Below are 21,778 nucleotides of genomic sequence, written 5' to 3' on the forward strand. Positions count from 1 at the left end.
TTATTAACTGGCCTGATGGATCCTTGTCATTAACAGGCCCTGCCCGATACTCATTCCCTTTAGGCACCTCTCTTTGGGCCCCATTTCCTTGGCTTGAAACTTTTTTGGGGGCTTTTAAAAAGGAGGAGGATAAAAGCAGTAGAGGAAGGGATATGCTCTTCCGATGAACCATCCTGTCGTTTTGGCTGGGGATGCAAGGTGGGGTTTTTCATTGCACTTCCCCCCATAGTTATGTCTTTGGGCCTATTGCGCTCACAGATTAACTGGGTGTAGGTTATGGGAAGAGCCGGTGACACCGATTTGTCTCCAACTGCGGCAGGGCGTCTCTCCTGTCTCAGTATCCCAACCTCTGTTCTAAGTGAGGCTACTTGCGCCTTTAGAGACGTAATCTCATCCTGCATTTAGTTAAACTAAGCAAACATCTCCATAATCCTAGTTTGAGTAGAACTCTGGACTCTGGCATCCCCCCACCCCCATCTATACATGATAACGCACCAAGAGGGCCTAAAATTGCCTCACCATCTGAGGACTCCAACGTTTTAACTTGGCCATAAACATTATTAGTATCCTTTTGCCCTACTTCCTCAACCTGTGGCGGGGGTAAGCTCGAAAGAACAGCAAATCTATTAGAACAAACTGGGATTTTTGATCAGCAATCACCTTCTGTAATGACAATCGCATTAGGCCTTCCAGGCTGAGAGATAAAGATCATAGGTTCAACTGGCGTCTTGGATTTTGACTGTCCAATGCCATTTGCCACTGGCATTTTCCTGCCTTTAACAGACATCGGAGCTACTTTAGAACAAGTGTCTGAGAGTAAACCACCATCATCCCGCCCTCCCAAATAAAGCCTCTACCTCACCAATTAATATCGGGGGTGGGGAGCGTGGCTAACGACTGGCAAAGATGGCCGCAACTCAAGAGAGCTCCGGCGTTCGTCCGACATTCCCCGCAAATCCTGACACTAATCTGACACCTACACAGTAATTAAATGGAGGCGGAGGCACCGCAATGACACATGCAGCAGCTGCTGCAATTTCACCGGGGCCGCCGGAGACCGGGAGACGGAGTCACGGCCTGGGTCCAAAAGTCAAGCCGGGACCTAGCGTGCCTTTAGAAGCCGCCCGCGATGGAGACGATACCGGCCAGATGTACGGAGGGCCTGACTGAACATCGGGATGGGCGGTGAGTGACGTGGCGTGATAACACCTGACCCGCATGATAGATAGCCGGCACTAATGCGCTATTGCCCCGGAGCCCCTTAGCAGCGCCATTAATGAGGTAACCGGAGGGCGGGAGAAGAGCGAAGCCAGCGCCACGACGGAGCCAGATTAAGCGTGCACAGAGCAGCCGGCGCCGCTGAGAAAACACGGGTGCTCGCAGACTGAGCCCCGTACTGGAGTGCAGTGACACTGTAGCCCTTTGCACACAGAGGGATAGATGAGGATCAGCTGACGAGAGAATTGGCTGAAGGGACACAAGAGCAGCCCACTGAAGCCACGCGATAAGACCTGAAAGGCTCTATGCGCTCTGAACACTCCAGAATATTACGTTGGGCCGCAGCCACAGTGCCAGCGGTAAGGGAATTGTCTGCGCTTGGTGCAACGCGAGCGCATAAAGTCATAACACTCCACCTGAACTGTTCTGGTGCGAATAACGGACATCCACCCCCCACGAGAAGCGGCACTCTACCTACAAATGGCGTGAAGTAAAACGCAGTGCCCTAGAAGAACCACGGGGGCAAATGCAGCCTCTACTGACACCGGTTGCCCTAGATAGCGGTGGAGCGGGACAAAAAAAACAATAGGCCGCACGAGGGAGATACTCCACGCTGGCAGGCAGCGGCGAATACCTTCTCCCTCACGGCAATTGAAAGGTCATACCCCCTCGAGTTTGAGGGACCATGGGAGGCAGAGGACAGCGATTGGTGCAAAATAACCGACTAGATAAGTACGTCTTTAACAAAGAACAACCAGACACGCCGGTTCTGGCCCCAGGCACTGACAATGGCCAGCAGGCAGCGAAAACCAAAGAGGTCACGTTGCAAGATGTGATGACCACCCTACAGCAAATGCAAACCTTCATTGGCACTATCTCTTGCGACATAACGCTGCTGCGAGCAGATATCTTAAAAATGAACACGAGAATGTCAGAGGTAGAAACCACCACTGCAGCTCTCTCGAAGGACACTGCGACGCTGCAACGACAAGTACGTCACCTGGAGCTAGCTACCAAGCAGATGGCGGAAAAGCTCGATGATCAAGAAGGGCGCTCACGACGCAACAACATTCGCCTGGTGGGAGTTCCAGAAAGCATCAAAGGGCCAGCATTGGATCTCTTCGTGGAAGAACTGGTGCAAACACAACTGCAGCCCCGTGGACTCTCTAACTTCTTCTTGGTGGAAAGAGCCCACCGAGTACCGGGAGGGAAACCTAGACCGGGAGCCTCCCCATGACCTATTCTGGCACATATATTCAACTTCAGAGACCGAGATGCAATTCTGCAGGCGGCCCAAATTGCGCCCCCCTTGGGGGTGGACAACAGTAATGTGACATTGTACCGACTACACGGCGGCCGTAACAAAGCAACGGCGAACTTTTTTAGACGTCAAAAGAGAGCTGCGCAAACGAGAACTCAAATACGCGATGCTCTACCCAGCAAAACAGAGTTGACGAGCTGGTTCTTCACGACACCGGAGGAAGCCCAAGAATGGCTGGAAGGATGGCGCCCAGCCAAAGGGTACAGCAGGCAAGGAACAAAACAAAGGCATCAACTCCCTAAATTAGCCCTACCAAAAGTGACAGAGACCGAAACAGGGGCGGGCACCGGCACGAGGACAAACAGCGACTCAGAATGATACCCCATATAGCACATTCAGAACCAGGGGATCACCCCAAGGCGGTGTTGCCACACCTCGGACAGAACTCCACGTCATGACAGGATTGTGACGACCTACAGACAAGGAGTCAGGTTGATGGGGGGACTTTGGACCTAACAGACGAAGGGATATACGTCACAGATACTGCATAAAGGCCAGTTTGGAAATTGGAACTTGGGTCGGATTGCTGGAAGGTTCAGAATGTTCGCAACAGACTGTGAAGACACAAAGGGAATGAACGGGGGCGTGGAGTGACTCTCCCCCCTTACACAAGTACAAAGTTATGGGACTTAAGCACTTTGCTGAGTTGGGGTGGCGGGTAGTTGTAAATCCGCTATGCAGGGAGGCAGAGAGAGGGGAGGAGGGATGGGTACAGTTCATTGGTTTATTCTTAGGTTTAGTTGAATTCTTGATGATAGGTGCTACAACAAGGTTCAGACCAGAAGATGCTACAGGGACTATCATGCAAACGGCCCAAGGGTGGCTAAACATTACGAACGATTATGCCAAACACAAATTCGGAGATCAGGAACGCCGGTTCCCAGACAGACCTCCCGGCCGTCGGGTCATCCATTGAGAGTGATAATATGGAATGTAAATGGTCTGGGGGATACAATTAAACGGGCCTAGTCTTGCAATACCTCAGGCGTAAAAATCCCGCGGTTGAACTCCTCCAGGAATCTCATCTGCAGGGGACGACATGTAAAGCCCTAGACAGATGGGGCTTCAAAATTAAAGTGCACTCTGATTTTACCTCAGGTTCCAGAGGGGTGGGGATCCTAGTAAATAGACGTTTTCCATTGATTGTAACCGGGACAAACATGGATGACCAAGGGCGCTTTGCAACAATCACATGTCAGTGGGACGGTAGAATATATAACAGTGTCAGTTTACTTCCCAACGACGTTACATCAGACTGCCTTCCCGGACCTGGGAAAATTCCTGCTTACACTCCCGCGTGGAGAACTAATTATGGGGGGTGACTTTAATGCCACCATGAATGCATCCATTGATCGACAGCCCCCTAGGGACCCCAGTGGTGCCAACCTCAAGTTAGTAGAATTCGTAGAAGCTCTTGGCCTGTTAGATGTCTGGAGGACCAGATACCTGAACGAACAGCAATATACATTCCACTCTAGCGTACATAATAGCCTCTCCAGGCTAGACTACATTTTAACATTAGCCACAGGGATGTTAGGAATGACGGAGATTACACACTTATCCAGAGGTATATCGGACCAATACTCATTGCATACACAGCCTTTCCCCCCCAACAGTGATGATTGTTCCCTATACGCCCCGGTTATCTTAAAAATCAGCAGAGACCTCATTAAGGAGACAAAAAATTATTTTGAAGCAAACCAACACTTGGTCCCCTCTCCAACGACTCTATGGGAGGCGTACAAGACAGTGCTCCGTGGGCACGCAATCTCCCTAATTTTGGGGCAAAAACAGGAACAACAAAGCCACATTGATTAGTTGGACTTGGAAGTATCCTTGGCAGAAGCAGCACATATGGCAGACATTAATGAAGAGACGACACATAAGCTACACCTTGCACAACAGGCATATAAAGCATACATACAGGAGGAGGCTAATAATACGCTCACAAAAACTCAACACACCGTTTACGAACTGGGCGATAAAGCGGGTAAGCTACTGGCTTGTTTGGAAAAGAAGGAAAGGGCAAGTAAATGAGTGGCACAGATCTGTTTAGATGATGGACAAATAACAACGGCACCGCAAAAAATCACTGAAGCATTAGCAGCACATTATAAAATTATATATACACCAACCGCCACAGCCTCAAGGAATGACAATCTTGCATTTCTCTGAGACATACATATGCCCACGTTAACTCCAGATTCAGCAGCAGCAGCTCTGGAAGAAGATTTAATTCCGGAGGAACTCACACAGGCAATAGGAGCATTACACACGGGGAGGCCGTAGGGCCAAACGGAATTCCAGTGGAATTCTATAAAAAAGCAGCGCCCCAGCTTGTACCACACTTGCTAGCCATGTACACAGAGCTTAGAGAGGGGGATCCTTCCGCGGGATCAGCGCCTGACTACCATAGTCGCGATACACAAACCTGGCAAACCACCACAGGAGTGTATGTCTTATAGACCGATCTCCCTGATAAACGCTGAAGCAAAAATACTGGCTAAGACGCTGGCCACAAGAGTCCAACCACATCTCTCCACGGTGATCCATCCGGACCAGTCCAGATTTATGCCACACCGCAATACTGTGCTCAATCTGAGGAGGCTCCATAGTGTTATAGAGCGTAGGTCCACCATAGAAGAGGACGCAGTTATACTCCCTAGATGCACGGATGGAGTTCGACTTAGTCGAATGGCCCTTCCTTTTTGCAGTCCTCGGCCACATGGGATTTGGGCCCAAATTTTTTGCATGGATCCAATTACTATATACTCAACCACTAGCACAAGTAGTGGTGAACGGCCATAGATCGACGGAATTTCCATTAGGAAGGGGGACAAGGCAGGGCTGCCCACTATCACCACTCCTGTTCGCATTAGTACTGGAGCCCCTGGCCGCATGGATTAGGCAGGACCCAGTGATACGTGGATTAAGATGGGCACTGGACTGGGAAGACCGAATCTCGCTATATGCGGACGACATACCTTTATACTTAACGTCCCCAGCACGCTCAATTAAATGCCTCTTAGATATCTGCACAGCTTATGGGCGAGTCTCCGGATATACCATAAACTGGACAAAGTCACTTCTTTATATCTTACACGGTTCTCCGCCACTGCTCCCACATGGATGTACATTTCAGGTAGGGGATAATGGCTTTAGATATCTAGGGATATTCTTAACGCATGATCGACCACAGTTCATTGCACAAAACCTAACACAGCCCTTGACGAGATTCAAAGGTGACGTCAGACACTGGCGCCCACTGACGCTGCTGGGTAGGGCAGCCCTCTTTAAAATGATGGCACGTCCCAAATTTCTCTATGCACTACAAAATACACCGTTCCCTGTCCCCCCAGCATACTTCACAGCGATAAATGCAGAAGTGACGACTCTGCTTTGGGATGGAAAAACTCCCCGTATAGCTCTGCACAAACTTACGAGAAGTTGGTATGATGGTGGTATCGCCCACCCTGATATTAAAATATTTCATTGGGTTTGCCAGCTGGTTGCCATCAACCAATGGCTACATATACCCCAAGAGGACCCAGCATACCGAATGGATAGACACCTACTAGACGCCCCGGGGATTATGGGAGCACTATACAACAAGGCGAGACGAAACAACCTCACAGGTCCAACAGCACACACGATACATGTCTGGTTCGAGGCACAGAGAGCACTAGGATGGGAAGGAGTAATAACACAAGCAATGCCACTATGGGACACAAAGAGACTGGGCATGCTGCGTAACACCAAAGGTTTTAGCCAATGGGATTTGATAGGAATATCAAAAGTTGTAGACCTCTGGAAGAAAGGGGAAATGGTCACATTTGCCCATCTGCAGACTACCTACAGATTAGCAAAGACAGAAATATTCTGATACATGCAGGTCAGGCACGTGCTCCAGTCTTTGATCCCACCAGGGAACACGACTCGAGGAATCCTCACCATTAGAAGATAGGCTCCTAACAGACCACCTTCAAAAAAAGCCAATCTCACTAACCTATCGGAAAATTGTGAATAACCGCCCGGATCCCACGACAGCGTTGAAGGCCAGATGGGAACTAGAAATAGGTGACACAGATGAAGCTGATTGGCGAGAGGCACTGGCGTCCCCTAGGGAGGCAGCGATACCGTCGAGGCTTAGATTGGTGCAATAAAAAATTCTACACTGCACATACTATACTAGGACACTATTACACACAATACGTCGAGCAGACACGTCACTTTGTCTCAGGCAATGTGGAGAATCAGGTACACTGTACCATACTATCTGGCTCTGTCGGGAGATAGCGCACTTTTGGAGAGCGGTGATGCGTACGCTCTCACAAGTCACGATTCTCCAAGAACCAAAACTGTCTTCTCAATAACTGAGAACCTACAGATTTAAACAATACAGCTCAAGACCGGGTAACACTGGGCATGACAATGGCAAAACGAAATATAGTGCAACGTTGGGGCTCCAGGCTTAACCCTACCCTCAGTCAATGGTGCCACGATATGGACATGGCAATGGTGGCAGAGAAGTCAGTATACACTCACAGGGGGTACCCCAAAAAATGGACAAGGGTATGGGGGAAGTGGAACGCCTACCGTGGGAATATATGTGAACCCCCACAGGATGAGTCTGGGTAGGACATTAGTGAATAAACACACTTTGGCACACGATAACTACAGGATATGTTACAGTAGGTCTATTAGCCCCACTACCCTAGATGGCCGAGTCTCTGTTGTATCTTCACAGCGCGAAAGTGAATGTACACCATTTTATCTTTGTTTGTACACTGTGAAGATTACTGTACTGAAAGGCAGTGTAATGATAAACAAAATGTCGATAAAACTGTTTAAAAAAAAAAAAGAGTCAATATCGTCCATATTCGGAGGGAGACTCAGCTTAGTCAAATCCGTTGGTGATTTCAACTCGCTACTTTTGGTTTCCCCCCCTACTGGGACCTCTACAGTCGTGCGTTTGCCCAGGTCACCAAAGTTTTAGTCTTTGGTTTCAAATTGCTAGCTAGCAAATTGTCAAAGTTTAGGCAAGGGTATTGGATGAACAGAAGTCAAAGTTCGGGCCAACACCCTCCCTGGCCTGCAAGGTCAGCGGGTAGAAATTAAATCCGAATCTTACCACAGGCTTCCGGCGTTCCGATTGAGGGGGCCAATGGTGTTGGCCCCAGCCCGGCTCTTTCTGTTTCTGACGGACTCACAACAGGCCCGCCTTTGACACGTCCCATGCCGCAGAGCACCTTCTTAAATAATGGCAGCAGATTGGGAGCAACAAATTGGGAGCAGTTGATCATCCGTGCTTTGCAAGGCGTTATGGACAATGCAGTCCCAGTAGCTGCTCGACACAGCAGCTATCCCCTAGCCAATCTATGGGCAGTATGCACCTATGCAGTTTCACCTCATCTGCCACAGTAGGTACCCAGCTGTTGGACGCAGTTCTCTTGAGTCCCACTCACCAGCACAGACATGGAGCTCCTCCCACCCCCTTTGCGACTTTGAGCTTCTGGAGCCACAACAACAATTTCCCTTCTCTGTCCTTTACAGTTTTGGACAAAAAGTAAGTCATACTTTACAATCCTTTACCTTGTGAGATGGGTAGAGACAGTAGTTGCAGTCCTTATGTTGATCTTCACAATGCAGCCTATTTTCCCCACATGTTTCACATAGCCTGAAAAGTCCTTTTAGTCAGTTCTGACAATATAGATTGTCAGTTTTTCTCAGTAGGTAATAAACTGTTGGTGATTTCTCTCAAATTTAGAAAAAGTAGAATTCAACTGAGCAAGGATCAGGAGAGACTCCCTTTACACGACGTGCGGTAGAAAATCTGAGGGAAGATTCTGTGGGAAGTATTCCAAAGGATGCTAAAGCCTAATTGGTTAGAGTTTGGTTATTTTAAATGATAGGAATAAGTTACTAAAGTGAATATTTTCTAGCCTTTTTCTAGGCTATGTTTAACATAGTACTGCTTTCTAATTTTACAATGGGACTCCCACTTCGATGACGGGGAATAATTCAAGCATATGGATCGATGAAAGATCCAATACCGGAGGATTATGAATATAAATTAGAATAATAGTGTTCTATGGTTCATTTATCAAAATCTGTGTACGAGTTATAATAGGAATATAACGGAATGTATTTAACTTTAAAATCAAACATTCAACCATCGAAATGTAACACAGAAAAGCTACTCAGGTCGTATAAGGCAAAGGGACAAAAATATAACAAATCAGTTCCTTTACGGCTGTAAATGACGCATAATAAGTGACAGAAAGGGTCAATACAAAAATGTAAAAAAAAGCTGTCTGCAGTGAAAGGCCACCTAAGTGAAATAAAACAAATGTTCACGCTAAGTAAACTGCGGAAAAACACATCTGAATTACTTATTAAGCATGGCAATAAACGTCCAGTTCGCTCAAAATCAATTCTAAACAGATACAGTTTGATTGATGTTCTCCAGATCCTGACTGGAATATATGTATGTCCTATAACATATGCGTGAAGGAGAGGAGTTGGCCTAACAGCTAGGGCGGTCGACCTTGAATCTGGGAAACCGGGTTCGAGTCTCGGCAATGACGCTGAACATCCTGTGGTTGTGGGCAAATCACTTAATCTTCCCGTGCCTAACAAAAATGAATGTGTCCTCATGTAACGAAACTGGTGCTATGTAAAGCGCTCTGATATTCGATACCGGGTCAAGTTCGTGCTATAAAAAACTCTGTTAAAAACAAATCACCAAAGGTTGCACTCTTGGTGAATAGGCAGGTCTTGACGGCCCTCTATGAGAGAGATGGTTGTTAATGTTGCTCGAGGGTCGAAGGTGTTTGCTCCAAAGATAGGAAGTAGAGATGAGGAAGGCCAACCCTGCAGCCCCAGCTTGCCAGTGAGCTATGAAGAAGTTGCTAGGTAGAGGAGCAGATAGTAGTGTATACATTTATGGTTCAGATAAGGGGTGCCAGCGAGATGGCACGTTTGGCACACTACACAGTGGGCTGAACTGCCACCCTTTCGAGAAAGTAGCAGGACTAACAACCACAACCTACTTTTGATGCAGGCACAATCTCGATGGCAAAAACAACAGTTGATGGACAGAATGCAGAACAATGTCATACATTCACCCCAGTACAGAGATCTGGGCCTAAATCCATCGTTTTTTTTGCTCACCATGCCATTCCAGTTTGAACCCAGCCATATGCAAATCAGTCTTGACCCTGTGCCTCATGGGAACAGTCCAGCCCAAACTGCCAAGCAGGGTACTCCCTGGACTGGAAACAAGCATCCTAGGACCGGTCTCGATGGCTCCTTTGGCCAAAAGAGCATGCACTTCCTGACGCAACAGGGAAAGGTGGTCATCCGTAAGTTGTTCTGTGAATGGTGGCATGGACGGCGGGGTATCTGAAAAAGAGAGGGGGTAACCCCACTGAATAATTTGAAGCACCCATTTGTCCAAGTTACAGACTGCCATCGGGCAGCTAGGGCCTGATCCTGCCACCCATTGGTTGCTCGTGATGGTGAGAGGGCAAATTAGAAATTAAAGGGGTATTGAGGCTGCGGCAGCCAGGGGAGTGGTGGACTGGGTATAACACTGGCCTTGGGGGAACCGTGTTGTCATACCAAAAAGATTTGAGGAGCCTGTTGGTCATGGTGTCTGAGCAGAAAAGGACATAGTTGGGAGCCCCTGCTGGGTGAAGACAGCTGGGTGCCCAGGAGTGGGTCAATGGCAGTAGGCAATTGTCTTGTGCAGGGGAGCCCCCTGTGCAGGGCTTGGCCCATGCCCCGACCAGGACATCCATAAGGGCTTTGTTAAAAGGTGGGAGAGGTTCTGTGGGGGCAACTCCCGACTGAAGCACCTCTGTCAAAACGTTTGTCTTAACTGACACTGAGGGCAGCATAAGGTCCATGACATCAGCTGCCCTCCTCTCTACCATGACAAATGAAGCCCCTTCGTCTCTAGCCTTATTAGGATGGGAGACTAAGCCAGTGTCTTTGGAGGTGTCCATACCATTAGTATCTGCCAGTTTCTCATAGCAGTTATCCTCTGGCTCTTCTATAGTATTTTGATAACTAAGAGGATCCTCAGATCCTCCCCAATTATACTCCCCACAGGGCATATCGAAAAAAGTAGGCCCTGGCTCCGAATCAGAAGGTCGTGCTCTGGCCGGAATCGACGTCAGGCAAAGCTGATCCGGCTCCGTATCGGAGTCACGTATAATGATGGGGTCAGCGCAGCCATGTGCCATTGGTGTCACTGGAATGGGCTCCAAGGAAGGTTATGGCGTCTAGACAGAAGCCAATCCGGGAACGTATCCAATAGGCTCGACTGATGCAGAAGGCGAATCTGATAGCGGGAATCCAATAGGGGCTTCTGCCGAACCTGTGGGACCAGAAGGCGCTCCAGAGGGGTCAGCCCGCCCAATTACGAGGTGCATTGCTTTACAGGACTCCTTTAATTGGGCAGGTGTTGCTCCACCTGCAGGAAATTCTGGGTGGCATGGACAGGACCAAGACTCGGGCTCCGCTGCCGACGCGTGTGAGAGATCTAGACCTGTGGCATCTTTCTCTCACTTTGCCCTAAGACTTGAATCAGCATGGCGAAGTCGAGGAGCGCTTCGACTTCTTAGACTTCTTTGATTTTTGAATGGGACTTACCCTAAGACTTTCTACGCAATGATGAGCGCTGGGAACTGCACAGCGAACGTGCCCTGGACCTTCCACATGTTCGGGACCTGAAGCGTCTTAAAGTCAACTGGCGTCTGGCGGCCAAGAGCTTCAGGAAGCGCTCACGAACTGCCTTGGGACTCATTGCGGGCGCAACAGTCAGGGTAGGCCTTGGAGTCAGGCACACCTCCAGGCACCAAAGACATGCCAGGTTGAGGTCTGTCACAGATATATGAATGTCACAGGAACCACAGTGTTTAAACCCCACAGGTTTTTTTAAGGGACATCCCTAATTGCACACTGGGAGCAAAAGCTCAAGAAAGGTCAACAAAATGTCGAAAAAAACGGTTAAAATAATTGGATTTAGGTAGCTCTCAGGATCTGCGCTGATGGTGCAAAAAGAAAAGAAATGTCAGCGTGCTAGGGTGGCATCAATATGGGCACCACACACGTCACTTTCGGCACAGAGGACGCAACGGCGATCAAGGCCACCTACCGGCGCACAGAGGTTACTGCTCAAAAATTTCCAGATCCTGTCTGATGCCTGAAGTATAATTTAATGTTACCAATCTGCGACTAGAAGTCCCCATCAGATTTACAAATTATCTATTTATTTGACACAGTTTATAGACATTCATCCAACAGATGGTATAGCGAAGTTGGAGATGGGAAAATAACTATTTTCTTCAGTAGTTTTGCTGTGTTTGGCAAGTTAAAAGACTAACTCAGAAGGAGTAATCTATAAATGATGCTATAGAAATGTAAGGCTTATGATAAGCATAGTTTTATATGATCGTTTTATATTTGATTCAGGAACGCGGTCGTAATCAAATATATATATATTTTTTAAAACAAGATTTCAAACATTCAAAGAAAGTAAGGCATTAAATGCAGCATTATTGACATTAGTCTCTATATGTACATGGTGTTACCTGGCACCTGCTGGTGTAGGGCGAAAGAGACTGTCGCAACCATGAAATGCTCTCCTCCAATTGCGTCGGTTTATCTTCTACATACGTGGAGTCACTGAGAGGACTCGAGTACATGGAGAGCTGTAAAATAGTAGAAAGACCACATTTTAATGCCAAGGAACTTTCACCACTGTAAAACAAGAACAATCTAAAGTGCAATTTAAGCAACCAAAGATACATGTAAATGAATCCTAAAGCTTTAAACCCTTTTGATCATTATATCTGTAGTACTGGGTTTTTGAAAAAGTTTTATTTATCTCCTCCTATCACACTTCTGTCATTTTTAAGTGGTACAAGTAACCGTACTGCATTTAACAGCCCCAGAAGGACAGAAAGAGAGAATGGGCTTTCCACCAGTTCTACTTTTTACCTGCAGATGTCAGCAAGGAGCAACAACTAACTGCACCACCTTACTGGTATGAAATGGATTCACAGTCAAGTCTTCCGAGGGCTTGAGGACTATACATTTCTATCAGTAATGTGGTTTTGTACCATTTGTTCATTAGGTTGCGACATATTAATTTTCATTGTGTTGTAAGTTATATACTGTTATGCTGTGGGTTAGGTTAACACTTGATGTGCTACAGTTCTGTTCGATTTGGAAATGTGTAACAAGTTGGTTTGTTGGAATATGTAGAGCAGTGTTGGAATGTGGTCGGGGGATGTGGTGCTGTATGGTAATGTAGGGTGCAAAGTAAAATGTTGTGGTTTAGTCTAATTTGATGTGGTGTGTAATAATTTATCATGCAGCGTGGTGTAATGTGGAGTGCTAATGAATGGTGTTGAGCTTTTTTGAATGGTGTGGCATATGTTAGGTTGTGTACGTGTGTGAAGCACCAGAGTATTATATTAGGTAGTGTCTCGCAGTGATGTAGTATGAAGTGGAACAATGAGGAGTATAGTAGTGCGATGAGGAGACGAGGGGGGTACTACTGAGCACTGGGAGATTAACTGTGATTTGAAGTGGTTATTGTTCAGTGTGACCACGGAACATTCTGCTATGGTGTAATGTTGGGGTATGTCATAGGATGAGTTTCTGTATGGTAGTTTGAGCTGTGATGGTGGTTCATGTGGTACACTGTCCACAGAAAGGTTAAGGTTTGAAGAATGTGATGTGTATTTGGATGAGATGTGTATATACTCTGATTTAGTGTTACTTTTTTTTTTGTTAACATTTTTTTATTAGGGTTTTTGCATGTATCTTACCACATTGAAATTTCACAGGTATACAGGTTAATCATTGTAGCACATCGTCATGAATCTTAGTTCACTCTTACTCTGATTTAGTGTTACTTATGTGGCTTATCGTAGTGTGGTGAGAGATGGTAAGGTGTGATATTGTCCCTTGGGGTGCCTTTTGAAGGTGTATTATGGTGGGAAGTTGTTTCGCAAAGTTTCTAAAGATGTTTGAAAGGTAGCATGGTGTGATTCTACAGGGTGGTCAAGTGAAAAAAAGCTGTGGTGTTGTATGGTGTCATGTGATAATGGTTAGAATGCCGAGGTATATTATGTGGTGGACTTAGAGCTATGGTATATTACACGATTAATGTGGACTTGTGTAGTATAGTGTGTGTTAAGTTGTTAGGTGTGCTAATGAGGTTTCGAGAAGGTATTTACTTGGAGTGGTGCAGGGTGTGAGTACGTGGTTTCCAATGATGACTGAAGAGGTGTGTTGGGCGACATGGTGTTGGACGGAGAGTGTGATTTGTGGTTGTTGAACTGTCGCTACACAGAGCGCCTCTTCCATTTCTGAGTTACAAAAGAAGCTGAAGACCTTGCTCTTCGAATAGACCCACTCATCAGCCCTTACCCAGGCTAGTCTTGCACCAGGGTACCCTTCCAAGTGATGGTGTGCTTTACAAATACAAATAACGTCCGGACAAAAAGATTGTAAAATTGATTTTGAACATGCTTTAAGTACAATAAGAGCCTTTGCATTGTAGTACATTAACAGCCATTTTAAAAGCTCTGCCCTCCTGCATTTCGTACACTGCACATTTAGCCTTCCACCGCCATGAGAGTTCAGCCTACCGGTGAGGGATTATATATTTGTTTTAAATCTTTTTATTTTATTGTGAAATTGAAACAACATTGAATATCAAAATGTTCCCTGTATTGCCCCGGTGAAGACGTTTAGCACAATTAACCATACCAACACAAATTCACACCCGCCTCTAGACACTAGCATATCCATATTCTGATCATATCACCTGTTACATTAAACCTCACTACTTGAATGTCATAGCTATTGCTGTTTAAGTCCATTCACCCGGTACCTCATTTCTGGACAGCAGCTCAGTCATAAAGCCCATACGGTGAGAGGACAAGATAGAGCCAGACAGTCGGACTAAAAATGCTCCATCAGGGGCTTCCAGGCAATCTGAAATCTCGTCATAATGATACGTAGATCATGCATGATCATTTCCATAACCTTTTTTAACATCTTTGAACCAACTAGTGAATTTGTTTTCTTCCAATGTGGAGCCAGTTCTTGATTAGATGCCAGGAGCATCTGTGAAATAACTGTCCACATATGTATTGTAAGGCCTTCCATCGTGGGGGTCAAAGACCCAAAATCGTGATAATGGGCTCATCGGCTATTGGGAGCCCGGTCACCTTCAGCACTTCCTTCCAGTATATTGTTATCATTGAGAAAAGGGGGGAGTCACTCTTGTGAGTAAAAGAACCCTCACTCACCAACCTGGTTGGTGACATGCTTCATCACTGGGTTCCCACCAGAGAGGCCGAATGCCTCCTTGGTGTGCTATTACGCCTGGTTACAGCGGAGCGGGTGTTTTTCAAGGTGAGGTGATGTAGGTAGTGATTTCGCCGGGGTCCTGCTACTGGGCAGTCATAGGTGTCGGGCGGGCGTCGTACTTTGGAGTAAGTGTGACTACAAGAACGCGCTCCCCTCCTGGACCCATGGGGCTAATTCCCTCTCCTTTCACAATAGTAAGGCTTCCTGGAAAGCGGCAAGCCAGACTATAAATTGTAAGTCACTTTGTGCTTGTTCACTAACATCCCAGGTTAGGGTGCACCTTAGAGTGTGCATACCACCGAGGTGTTCCTTTTTCTTTTCACCAGTTGGTCCTGATGACAGCCTTGATAAATGGGCAAATCTAAAGGCAAAAACATGTTGACCATGATTTTACTTCACTTGTACTTTGGACTAAACCACTAATCTCAGTCTCTACGTCCAAGCACTTTTTTATCAGCGCTTGGTTAACCACGAATAAAGTTGGTTTGGGTTTAAACCAAGCACTTTTTAAATCACTACCTACATCACCTCACCTTGAAAAACACCCGCTCCGCTGTAACCAGGCGTAGTAGCACACCAGGGAGGCATTCGGGCTCTCTGGTGGGAACCCAGTGATGAAGCATGTCACCAACCAGGTTGGTGAGTGAGGGTTCTTTTACTCACAAGAGTGTTTCCCCTTTTTCTCTTTTAAGTTTGTCGTGCACTCTTTCGTTGTTTTTTGTCTAGACTGATCAGGGGACTAAGAGTTTCTCTTTGCTCCCTTTCTCTCTTGTTGTTATAATATATTGTTACCATTGGACATGACCACTGCACATGTATTTCCATCCCTTTCATACTGCAACCCCTCAAGCAACATTTGTTTGAGTTTACTCAGAGTACAGTACCAGTTGAACTTGATTTTATGCCACGTGTCCCGACCCTGAACACTACGGGCTGTCTTCTGGATGTCAGCCCACAAGACCTCCCAGTCTTCACGTGGTGCGTCTTTCCCCACTGCTTTCTCCCTTTTATGCATGGATGTCCATTTATGATCAGCAGGTGTGGCCGTGAGGGTAGACTATATAGCTGAAACCAGGCCCTTGGAGCATGCATAGTGCATACAAAGTTTTTAGAAAGTTATGAGGTCTATAGTACCTGCTGGCTGAATCTGGGGTGCCAGTACCCAATGGCCAAGCTGGATGCACTTGTGCAATTCTTACTGTCTTGCCCCAAATTCCTTTCTAAGTTGTGGGACTGGTTTGGTTTTCTGGTTGTGGAACATATTTCTGAGAAATAGGCAATCCGCTCTATGATAGCTAGCAAATTGTTTCCCATCTAAAGCCGGAGAGTTGCCACGTGGTTGGGTGAATGGGGAGGGAAAGTGGTATGGCTCCCCCCTTTTCTTAAGAGTATCCATTCCAGCCCCTACATAGTCAGCCTGACTATATCCGACACCTAGGCTACTGCAGGTCTCACTCGATGAGGTAGCCACAGTTCTTCCCACAGGGGTCTATCGCAAAATGTTCTAGTCCATATAAACCCAGTACTTCTCAGTATACCTCAAGACCAACCAAAGGCTACCTTCAACTGCAGAGCTATAAAGCACTTCTATATATCTGGTAATCCCCATACCTCCCGCCTTTAGCCTACTCTAAATGGCCCTTCGGGAGATGATGTAGGGTTTGCTATTTGACCATATGAATGTGTCATAGGTGGCTTGTATTTGTGTCAATACATTCTTAGGGATAACCACCAGGAGTGCATGAAGGAAAGTAGTAAGGAATGCGTTACTTACCTGTAACTGCAGTTATCTAGTATTGGTATCTTTCATAGATTCACATGCCTGAATCATTCCCCGTCGTTGGGATGGGAGTCCCCGGTACATAAATAAAGTAATGTCTCATTAGACATATAGAGTAATAGGCCAAGGGCCTCACCTTCGTAACATATCCATGTCCTTTTGTAAAAAAGAACCAAACTTTAGAGTAGAGCCAATCAGCTATCACCACCCTCTAGAACCTTCCTGGAAGGAGCTCTAGTCCCTCAGATTTTCACAAGCACAGTGCTAAGTAGTTGCATCACTGAGAGACCCAAGAGAGTCCTTCCAGGGGAGGTGGGTGGGTTGCATGTGAATCTATGAAAGATACCAATACTGGATAACTGCAAAAACAGGTAAGCAACGCATTCCTTATCCAGTATCAGGGTATCTTTCATAGATTCACATGCCTGAATCAGAGTAGTAAGCAATGATAAGCACATTTCGAATGGTACAGTATATATGAATTCACCAGAAAACAACATATCAACGTGAAAATAGAAAGTACCAAAAAGCAATGAAATAGCATAGTAAGAAACACAATAGAGAAATGTGCGTATAGAAGAAAGGATGGTGGGAGGAAAATAAAGGGCTCACCTCTAATGAAAGATGACGGAGCACCGCTTGACCCACTGCAGCGTCTCTCATGAGTTCCATATCCAGGCAGTAATGCTTGGTAAGTGTATGCGGCGTCTTCCATGTTGCCACTCTGCAAATGTCTGCAATGGGCACACCTGCAGAAATTGCCCTCGTGGAATGGGCTCGAACTTTGGAATGCAGGGGCTGCCCCGCTTGCTGGTGACAAAAAGTAATCGCTGCGGAGATCCAGCGAGAGATACTTTGTTTAGTGAGTGGGAGACATTTCCTAGGTCGACTGTAAGCCACAAAGAGTTGGTTGGATTTGCGGAATGACTTTGTCTTGTCAATGTAGAATTTTAGGCAGCGTTTAAGATCCAGAGAAGACAGGGTACTTTCTGCCACTGTTTGAGGATGTGGAAAAAAGGATCGTAACACTATAGGCTCATTGAGATGGAAGTTTGACGGTACCTTAGGTATAAACTTCGGATTCGTGCGTAGTATAACCCTGTCATGTTTGAATTGAAGGAAAGGGTCTTGAATTGAGAAAGCATGAAGTTCACTCACTCGCCTTGCCGAGGTAAGGGCTAGAAGGAGCACTGTTTTCCAGGAGAGATACCTTAGATCAGCTCTGTGTATCAGCTCAAAAGGGTGTTTCATAAGCTGAGCCAGAACTGTGTTGAGTTGCCATGAAGGAGGTAAAGTCTTTACAGGAGGGAATGTCCTAAACAGGCCTTTAAGACATTGTTTAATCAACCTATTAGACAACAGAGAAGGGCCTGCAAAGGATCTCCTGAAACGGGATATTGTTGCCAGATGGACTTTAATGGAGGCATGAGCGAGACCAGAGTTCGCCAGATGGAGAAGGTAAGGCAGTATTTGCTCTGGAGAGGATGAAAGAGAGTGTATTTTGTTTGACTTGCACCAGATACAGAACCTCTTCCATTTTGAGGAATATGTTTTGTTAGTACTGTCTGCTCAAGCCCAAGCCAGAACTGCTCTACAGTCCGGAGGCATGTCTAGACCCTGGAACTCTCTGAACTCAGGAGGCAAGCTGAGAATCTGAGAGATGCTGGATCCGGATGCTGGACTTGTTGGTTGATCATTCTGAGAAGAGAGGGAAACAGTTTCAACTGATCGGCGGTTCCAGGGAGAGAAGGTGAAGCTCCGTGAACCAGTGTTGGCGTGGCCAAGCTGGAGCTATCAGGATGAGCGTGCAAGGTTCCGCTTTCAATTTTCTGAGAACACTGGGAATCAGGGGAATTGGTGGAAAAGCGTATGCAAAGACGTTGCACCATGCGTTCGAAAATGCATTCCCTAGAGATCCCTTCTGGGGATGCCAGCTTGCGAAGTGTTGGCATTTGGCGTTCTGCTTGGTAGCGAATAGGTCCAGAAGAGGGGTGCCCCATTGAGAGAATATGCGGTTGAGAGTCCGCTGATTCAATTCTCATTCGTGACATGCTGTCTGTTGTCTGCTCAAAGAGTCGGCCAGAACGTTGTGTGTTCCTGGAACGTACTCTGCCCGAAGAGAAACGTTGTGATGGAGCAACGAGTTCCAGATTTTTTGCAACTCGTGAGAAAGTGTTAGAGAGCGAGTCCCTCCCTGCTTGTTTAAATAGTGCATTATCGTGGTATTGTCCGTCCGCACAAGCACTTGGGAATTTCTGATCCGGGGTAGGAATGCCAGAAGAGCGAGATAAACCGCTCGTAGGTCCAGGAGGTTTATGTGGAGTTTTCTTTCAGAAAGGGACCATTTCCCGCTGATCTGGAGTTCTTGGAGGAAAGCTCCCCAACCTTCCAGGGACGCATCTGTTGTGATGGTATGTGGAAAAGCAGGAAGCAAGAAAGGCAAACCTTGAGAAAGGTTCTGAGGGCAAATCCACCACCGTAGAGCCTTTATCATCTATGGGGTCACTCGGATGACATTGTCAAATGATCCCGTACATTGGACCCATTGAGCTGAAGAGGGCGCATGTGAAGGCGACAGTGTGGAACTAGTAGAATGCAGGAAGACATCATCCCGAGCAGGGATTTGAAAAGGCGCACTGTAAGAGACTTTTTGGATTGTATTCGAATCGCCAAGGAAAGAAGCTTGTCTCTTCGCTTTTGTGAGGGAAACGCTTTCTTCTGGGTCGTGACGAGAGTAGCACCCAGGAAAGTTATACGCTGGGAAGGCCGGAGGACGGACTTGTCCTGATTGAGAGTGAGCCCCAAGCGATCGAAAAGCCATAGACAGGCGTCGGAAGACCTGGACACGCCTTCTAGAGAGGATGCTTTGACGAGCCAGTCGTCCAGATATGGAAAGACCTGATGGTGTTGTTGTCTGAGATATGCGGCAACCGGAGAAAGGCACTTTGTAAAAATGCGTGGCGCCGATTTGAGTTCGAACGGTAGGACACGGAATTGGTAATGTCTGCCCGCTACTGCGAATCTCAGAAATTTCTTGTGATTCCGATGGATAGGGATGTGAAAATAGGCATCCTGAAGGTCTAAAGACACCATGTAGTCGTCCGCATTGAGAATATGCAGTACTTCCTGGATGGTAACCATACAAAACGACTGCTTTAAGAATTTGTTGAGACTTCTCAAGTCTAAAATTGGTCTCCATTTCTTCTCATTTTTGCATACCAGGATAAAACAGGAGTAAAATCCCTTCCCCCTTTGATGATGAGGAACTCTTTCTATAGCTCCCTTCTGGAGCATAAGAGAAAGTTCCAGGAGTAGAGCACGTCCATTTTTATGAAGCATAGGTCGGGGAGGGGTTTGGGGAGGAATTTGAATGAACTCTAGTGAATGTCCGAATTGAACTAGCTGCAGAACCCAACGGTCCGTTGTTATTTGTTTCCAATTTTGTAGGAAGTGGGAAATTCTTCCTCCAACCTTTGAGGGCGGAGAGGAGATGGAGACCGGCGGTAGTGGAAAGTCATTGTCGCTGAGCAGCGTCTTTCTGTCGACCTCCTTTGCCACGAAAGGAGGACTTAGTGTAGGTTGATTGGTGCTGTTGACGTTGCTGTTATTGTGACCGATATTGCTGATTGGAAGAATAGGAAGATCGGTGTTGGTAATCACCTCTTGCAGATGTTTGTCCTCTTCCTCTTGAGTCCCGAAAAGGTGGGTTCTTGAATTGAAGGGTACCCAAAGCCCTAGATGTGTCGGTATCCTTTTTTGTACCCTGAAGAGCTTCATCAATGTGTGTTCCGAAAAGAAGCTGACCATCATAGGGCATGTCCAAAACTTTTGTTTGCACTTCCGGTCGGAATGAAGTCGCCTTCAACCAACCATGGCGCCGTAGTACAGCTGCGCCAGCCAGTTGGCGAAATCCAGTAGAGGCGATATCCATCGCACAGTCTATTATCTCAGTTGCAGAACGTTCACCCTCCAGCAAGATCTTTTTTGCTTCTTCCTTTGAGTCATCTGGCAAGGCCGCAAGATATGGAGCAATATCTGCTCACATCTGCCTGTTATAGCGTCCTAACAGTGCCAAGGAATTGGATGCACGCACTGTTAATGCGGACATTGACGAGAAACGTTTTCCAATATTATCAAGCCGTCTACAGTCTTTGTCCGGAGGAGCGGTCAGCAGAGCAGAAGGATTTTTCGCTTTCCGCTGAGCAGCTTGTGTGATGACTGAGTCTGGTTTGGGATGTCTGTATTTTATATCCAGACGAGGCAATACTGGGGGCACAGAGGAAGGGTTTTGCATTATTTTAACCTCCTGATCCCATATATAATCTATAATAGGGATCGATCTGACTGATTTTTTAAAGGGCTCTTTAAAATCATAGAGGAAGTAATCCTGCTGGTGTGAAGGCATAGGTATTTGGAAACGCTGCGCCGCCCTTTCCACTATGTTGTGAAATCCCCCAATGTCCTCAGGAGGCGAGTCAGCTTGAGCGGGCACGGGGGAAGCTGGACAGGGGAGTACATAATCGTCTCACTCATCACAAGTAGATTGGGAATCTTGAAGTTCCCCTTCCTCATATGGATCCTCCTCCTCATGGTCTGTAGAAAGCGGAGGTGGTGAAGTGACAGGCCCAGACTGCAAATTTAAAGGTGGAGGCTGCGGTCTTGGCGGTGGAGACACAGCTGGAGGCGGAGACGTTGCTGAAGTGGGAAATCTCTGCTTATAGTCCGTAATGAGGAATTGCAGATCAGAAACTAAAGATGCAGGCAGACAAATCATGGGAGGTGGAGGCGAATGGTATTCTTCAGGATAAACTGCCTGATCCTCCTGTACTTGATCCTCATAGTCTGAACCGTCCTGATACTTGACGTTAAGTTGAGATGGACTTGTCGCCATCCTAAACATACTGCCATCATCAGAATCTTCTTCCTCCAAAAGGTGTGCTGGAGGCAATAGCTGGACCCTACTAGGGGAAGTCAGGGCCGGCGTCAACGTACGTTTTGTGATCTTCAGATGTACGTACGTACTTTTTAGATTGGAATCCGCTGTCGTCGACGCACCCGTCGAC

At 46.7% G+C, this 21,778-nt stretch overlaps 1 protein-coding gene across 1 annotated transcript in view; it reads right to left on the reverse strand.

Moving 5' to 3' along the window:
- The window catches only part of APOO (apolipoprotein O), a 999,638-nt gene that overhangs the window by 754,512 nt on the left and 223,348 nt on the right, over positions 1-21,778 (reverse strand). Inside the window, exon 3 of the mRNA XM_085622412.1 lies at positions 12,139-12,258. Within this exon, the coding sequence (XP_085478538.1) occupies positions 12,139-12,258 (120 nt within the window). The remainder of the gene's footprint in view (positions 1-12,138; positions 12,259-21,778) is intronic.

This window comes from Triturus cristatus, chromosome 8 (genome assembly GCF_964204655.1).
Source record: "Triturus cristatus chromosome 8, aTriCri1.1, whole genome shotgun sequence".
Classification (NCBI taxonomy): domain Eukaryota; kingdom Metazoa; phylum Chordata; class Amphibia; order Caudata; family Salamandridae; genus Triturus; species Triturus cristatus.